This window comes from Saccostrea cucullata, unplaced genomic scaffold, assembly GCF_032062105.1.
Source record: "Saccostrea cucullata isolate Sc308-1 unplaced genomic scaffold, CSIRO_AGI_Scuc_v1 ctg20195, whole genome shotgun sequence".
NCBI classification, from domain to species: Eukaryota; Metazoa; Mollusca; class Bivalvia; order Ostreida; family Ostreidae; genus Saccostrea; species Saccostrea cuccullata.
Window position 1 is genome coordinate 1 of NW_026935411.1, and position 6,464 is coordinate 6,464.

General features: G+C 33.1%; 1 protein-coding gene across 1 annotated transcript; it reads left to right on the forward strand.

The window, feature by feature from the left end:
• Positions 1-835: 835 nt before the first annotated feature.
• On the forward strand, positions 836-6,449 carry LOC134242745 (uncharacterized; the record flags this gene model as incomplete). The annotated part of the gene is made up of 4 exons (XM_062724867.1): positions 836-915; positions 4,383-4,542; positions 4,761-4,865; positions 6,151-6,449. Coding segments are annotated over exons 1-4 (574 nt in total), but the record flags the coding sequence as incomplete, so codon positions are not given.
• Positions 6,450-6,464: the final 15 nt, after the last annotated feature.

The window sequence follows — 6,464 nt, forward strand, 5'->3', positions numbered from 1 at the left end:
AGCATGTTTGAACTAATATTTAAATTGTTAATGGATTATTTTAGTTGAAAAAAAAGACATATTTCATAGTACTGTAATCCTTTTATGATATTGAAAGATGAGATAAACAATGAGGATAAATCGATTATTTAAAAAAAGTATAAGGCCATTTAGGTATATAATACTTGTAACATACAAAATAGTATTATTGACATTGAAAAGAATAAGGCTTTGCTAAATCTGTATGAAATAACAGTTATTTTTTTAATTAATATACATGATATTAAAAAAACTTATTTGTTTTTTTACAACCTTCATTAATCAACATTGTCAACATAAGCATAAACTAACCAACTGACAAGTACTTTTAAATTTTTCTTGTATAAATGATCAATAATGCTTTGATAAATTAACAACTAAAGCATAAACTAACCAATGACAAGTATTAATATCAGTCTAATTCTTATGATTCAGTTTAAATTAGAGAGAACTAGTAACAACTTTCTTAATTGGGACATGTTTATTTAGGATTAAATTTTTATGGCCGGATGATAGATCCCGTATTTGTTTTTTCCTGTTGTTTGTCTGTTTTCTTTTATTTTTTTTGCGTTTTCTTTTAAACTTTCCTTCCATCTTTTAAAAATAAAAATAGAGACTTTTTTTTAAATGTATCCACTAAAAAGTTTTAAAATGACTAAGGGTAATACCGTGACCTTGATGTGCCCCCTCCAACCTGAAACGCTTCAGCTCCCTGGAGAATCTGGCTCAGGTGGGGCCGGGGGGGACAGAGTGGGAGAGCCCGGACGCCCCCCCGAGAGTCAGGGGGTTTCCCCCCGGGGGGCAAACGGGCGGGGGGGGGGCTGAAACTCAGCTTCAGGGCCGCAGTTGACCGGTCCTACGACCCCGTCCCCCAGGAACTCACTACCATGGATCCACGTAAGTAAAGGGGGGACATTTAAAAACCTATTAATCTATATTTCAGGGACCATCTCAATTTAGTATTTTTTTTTAAATAGAAATTCCTCTTCTACTTAGTAGATCAGGTTTATTTTTTTTTTAAGTAATAATGGGAATTTTAAAATTTTCTGTGATTTTATTCCTAAATTGTAAAATACTGATTTCATGAAGGCTGTCTTCTCCACTACACCAGGATCTACCTTGTTAACTGCTTAGTATGCATTGTTGCTTCCTGCTTCTATTGATCAGTTGAAGATTACATTTCATTTCAAGAAATCAGAACATACTTGTATATGTAGACTATGTGTTCCTGTGTATATAAAGTAGATTGTTTTCCCTAAAATTCATTACAAAGAATGTTCTTGTGTCTCATAGAAGACCAGAATCAAACGCAGGAAGGAAATCTGGAAACCAGTGGGGGCTTCACTGTAGGAGAAAAGGGGACCAGTTTATTAGGTCCCATACAACCAAACCTTCAGCCAATCAGATTCTCTAACCAGTTAACCTAGCACCACCTATTTATTGCTTCTAAAAACCAAAACAATGCAAATGATTTAGTAGAAATGATGATAAGTATGATTGTGCTTGAGATTGTTTAGAATTCTAATAACATTTTTTAGTAAGATATTATTGATAACAATTTGAGCAGGACAGATCATTATAAATTTAAAATTTAAAGGTTTTTTGTTTTTTTAATTTTAAAAAAAAATTTTTTTTTGGGATCAATTGTTGATTATTTTTTGAATTTTTTTTTGGAATTTTTTTTTTCATAGTTCAGGGTATTGATAAACCAGATACATTAATTTTATACAACAGTCCTTCACAAGTATTGATTGACTAGGCATAGTTGGACTCATTTCTGCATATCTTTTGGTTGAAAGGGGGCCAATTTTTAAACAAAAAATTGCAAAATTTCATTGGGGTATAAAAATTTTTTGGCAGGTGCAAACATTTTTAAACCTAAACACAGGTTGTTATTTAAGCCAAACCCATAATTCGAACTCCCTACCAGGGAAAACTTAAGTCAAATTTGAGTTATTATAATTAAATTAATGGTTTAACTTTTAATCACTTACTTTCCATGATATTCGAAATATATTTGTGTTCGAGATACTGAAGTTTAACTGTAGTTCATCTAAAAGTTTGAAGTAAAAGATGAAACCAAAACTTTACCTAGTAACAGCTACACTAAACACTGGTAAAGGACTTTGAATTCTTTTTCTGGTTACCCTGGATTTGAGCTGGATCTAGGAGGCTGTTGGCAGTGAAGATATGGTAGTCATGGATGAATTTGACTGTATCACTTCACTTATCAGTTTAATGCATGTGAATTCTGTTGTTTGTTTTTCTTCACGTGGATGGAGGCATGACAATTTGAGATCCACAGATTATTTTCTTTTTCTTTAAATTATAGCACCTTCAACACAAGTCTGCATTCTGCTCTCTTCTATTTTTTAGCTCTACTGGTTGAAACTCTAACCAACGTGGCTGTTTTCAAACTGATTGTCTTCTTACATGTTTGATCCAATTTGAATGAATATATTAATATTTTAAATATTACAATGTCAAAATTAAAGTAAATATTATAGAATTCTTTCAAATTAGGACTCTTACAATTGAAATGTATCTATTTAAATACAACCAGTAGAGCTACAGTCTCATCAGAGTCTCTGCTTGATCAGGCATGCCTTATTGTTGTTCAAGTTTTGTATAATACATGCTTACATATGTGTATGTTTGGTTGTTTCTGCAGTTTACTTGCCAATGGCTGTTTGAAATCATTTATCACTTATGTTTGGTCTTTGTTGGGTCTCTCAATGTAGTTTACATATTATGTCCTTCATAAGTTTTCATTGCTGTTGTTACTTTATTTACATCTAGATATAATATGTCCTGACCTACATTGTTGTTGTTGTCTGTTGAAGTACATGTGTACTTACATACTTTAGGTGCTGTTTGTTTGTTTTCAGTTCTAGCTGTTTCAGTAACTTAGTATGTCTCTGTTTCACCATGTTCATTGTTGTCTATTTCATTAATTGATTTCAGTAACTGTGTTTCATTTTCATTTTTGTTACTCATTTGTATGTAGATGTCTTTATCTGTGCGTAGATGTCTTTTATTCGTAGTTGTTGATTTTGTTGTTGTTTGTGTACTTCTGTACGTTGCTGTTGTATGATTGTACTCTTCTGTGACACGTGTTTTGTTGCTGCTGTTGTCATGGTCGTTGATTTTGATATCGTATTGTTACAGGAGTTGATAATTTTTTTTTTTTCATGTTTCTCCTTTGTCTGCACTGTTGATTATAGAATTCAAAAAAAAATAAGCAATTCAATATGATCATAAGATGTTTTAAAGTGATGTTTTTTTTTTTTAACTTGGTGAGTAGACACAGTTTGACTAGAAATCTGTAGACAATTATTCCTCAAAACACATGGAGTGAATAGTGTTTTAACATAGATACTTGTAGACCTGGCCTGATGTTTTATATGGGCATTTCGCAGTGAAAAGAGTTTATCATTAGAGAGCCATTGTACCTAATGAATTATCAATTTTAAATATTAAAATTAATATTTTAAAATGTTAATTTCCTGGGGTCACAAATTACGTTCAATTCATGATAGAAAATTAGTCAGATTTCTAGGATTAATAATAAATCTAAAGAAGAACAATATACATCTACAGTTGTTCATGAAAAATATAGGCCTAATGAAATAAAATTTATTAGTTTTGTAACATTACTTGTAAATATTGGATCAACTGTGTGCATGCAATAAAATTTATGGGGAATTTCATCACACTTAATTTTGCTTTAGTAATCTTGCTTATAATGCACTATATAATGAGACATTTTCAAAGGGGTAGCAGCAGAATCTAAAAAAATATCAGATTACGAGATTTATCTATTATAGGTTTATGTGATGTAAAAATTTCATTCAAGTTTTTCCAAGTAATAATATTGACACGGCAACAGCCCTGTAGAGCAAATATATCTTGTATAATGGAATGAAAATTTTGTTTATCAATAATCCAGATATTAATCTGCATGTACACTGGAAAAAAAATTCAAGCATCTGCAATCACGATTTATATCAATTTTTACATAATAAATTGTACCATATTTGTTTTCTAGAAAAATTATGTACATGTATATATAATCGGCAAAGTTTAACCGGATGTTTATAAAAAGAGAAGTTTTGTCAAACCCTTTACAAAATAGAGAAAAATTCAATAATATAAAGTGTTTATGGAAATATTCATACATATTTAGCAATGTTCATCTCCTACATAAGAATTAAGATATCATAGCATCAATTACTTGTATGACAACACGTTGATATGTTTAACCTTTAATTGGCAATGTGGATTTGCCTGTATGAAGATCCATTTTTTCTATAATTAAAAATCTGTATTTCCTTGGTAACCCTCATTTGTTGCTATGGTTACAGTGGAGGAGGAGAGCAGTGAGGGAGGGTCAGTTACACAAGGAGGGGTCACGACCTCGGGACATTCCTCCATGAGCAGCGAGCCAGAGGACCCAAGAAAAGCCAAGAAAAAACCCGCCAAGGAAAAGAAGGGACCAGGGGGGATATTTAAAGGCTTGTTGAGGTATGGAATGGGGGCCCATGGGGGATATTTAAATGTTAACTGAGGTATGGAATGAGGACCCAGGCGGATATCTGATTAAAAATATCTAAACTTAAAGGCATACTAGTAATTCAATAATAAAGATAAGGAATAAATCCTTCAGGAAACTGGGATAGGATTTTATCATATATGACATGAAGTTTTAGGGAATTTTATGATACAGAAAGAATTTACTGTAGGAGGAGCAACAAAAGTAAAAAGGAAGAGGCAAAAACACAGGAAGAACCAGACAGACAGACGGGGTCAGAGGAAAGGTCAAAGTCAGCAGACTCCAGGGAAGAAAGGTAAGCTGTAGAAATGGATCAACAGGGGTGTTGATACTAGAGTTAGAAGAATTGGATAGAAATTTAGATAGAGAAGACTGGTAAATTATAGATAAAAATGGGGTGGATCTACAATACATAGGTTATGAATTTGATACAGATTAAGATAGAGAAATCAGGTAAATGATTAGAAATAGTATGAGTTGTATGGGGTGTTTGAGCTAGGGGTAAAGGTTGAAAAATTGGATTGAAATACAGATGTGAGATATTTTATATAATCATCATTTTCTCCAGAATTTGATGGTAAAAACATTAATTTTGGAGAAAAACCAGATACACTTGGGTTCTGAAAGGTTACTTTGAACATGAAGATGTAGTCCTTCAAAAATTTATGAGAATAAACTCTCTTGTGTACCTTATTTAAAATTTTCTTTGCATAAAATTGATTTCAGTTTTAAGGAGTTATTTGAGGAAACTGAATATGAAAGGTAAATGTTCTCACAGTTTTTCCGAATCAGAAAGGAAGGCATGATCTGCACTTGACAAGGAAATTGTTCAACTTAAACTCACACATGATTAAACACTGGAGTGAAGTGTTGGTATCTATTGTAACACATGTTGAGGTGCACTGTTTGAAGTTATATCTTTTCTGAACCAAACTTTTCATGTGAACATTCATATGAGGAAATAGTAAACTTTACTGATAAAAAATGACAGCTGGTTTTTCTGTATGTAAGTCCGTCAATGCCCAATGTTTTAAAATTACCAAAACCAGAGAGCCAATTTAAGTATGATGTAATTCAGATTGATAGTCTTGAGATTTGCTATGAAGAACACTTTTCCCTTCCCTTGATATCTACGTCCTTGCTATAGCTAGGATCGTTGTGTTCAGGCTCACATTTTCCTGTCACCGCTGCCCTTATTTATAAACCCCTCCAATCACCCAACACTTCTTTCCCAATGACCATCCTACCCATACTGCTGGATTGTAATAAAAATAGTCTCCTCAGTCTAATACACATTTATTCAGAAAAATTATTCTGCAATCAACCAAAGCAAATTAAAAAAATCAGAAATAGTTTATTATAAAAAAAAAAAAAAATTAATCTCATTTTCTCTGATTCAGAACCATGTTTTCTAAAGTGTTATAAAGTACATTTTAAAAGGTATTGTATACAGAAATTGGTTCAAAGTTCAGGTTGTTTCTATGACCTTACCAGTTTCATTGGAAGCTTTTTTAATAGTTGATAGAAATGAATTAAAAGTGGAAATTTAACTTCAATTATTTAACTTTTGATTTCTGCAGAATTCAGGAACAGGTGCGACAATTACAAGACCAGCAGAGCAATGCCGAATTCTTGAGACTCGAACAAAGATACTCCGACAGCCACACACCGCGGCTGTCACGGAACTCCCCCCAACTACAGGACAAATTCTCCAGACTCACCCCAACCCACATAGGAGACCACTCATCACGGTTCACCAATAACTCACCTCATCCAACTGACCATCCGTCACGGTTCACCAACAATTCACCCCATCCAACCGACCATCCATCACGGATGACCGATAACCAGTTCATGGCTGGTCCTCCGTTGGGAAAGGGCCCCGGGGGGGACC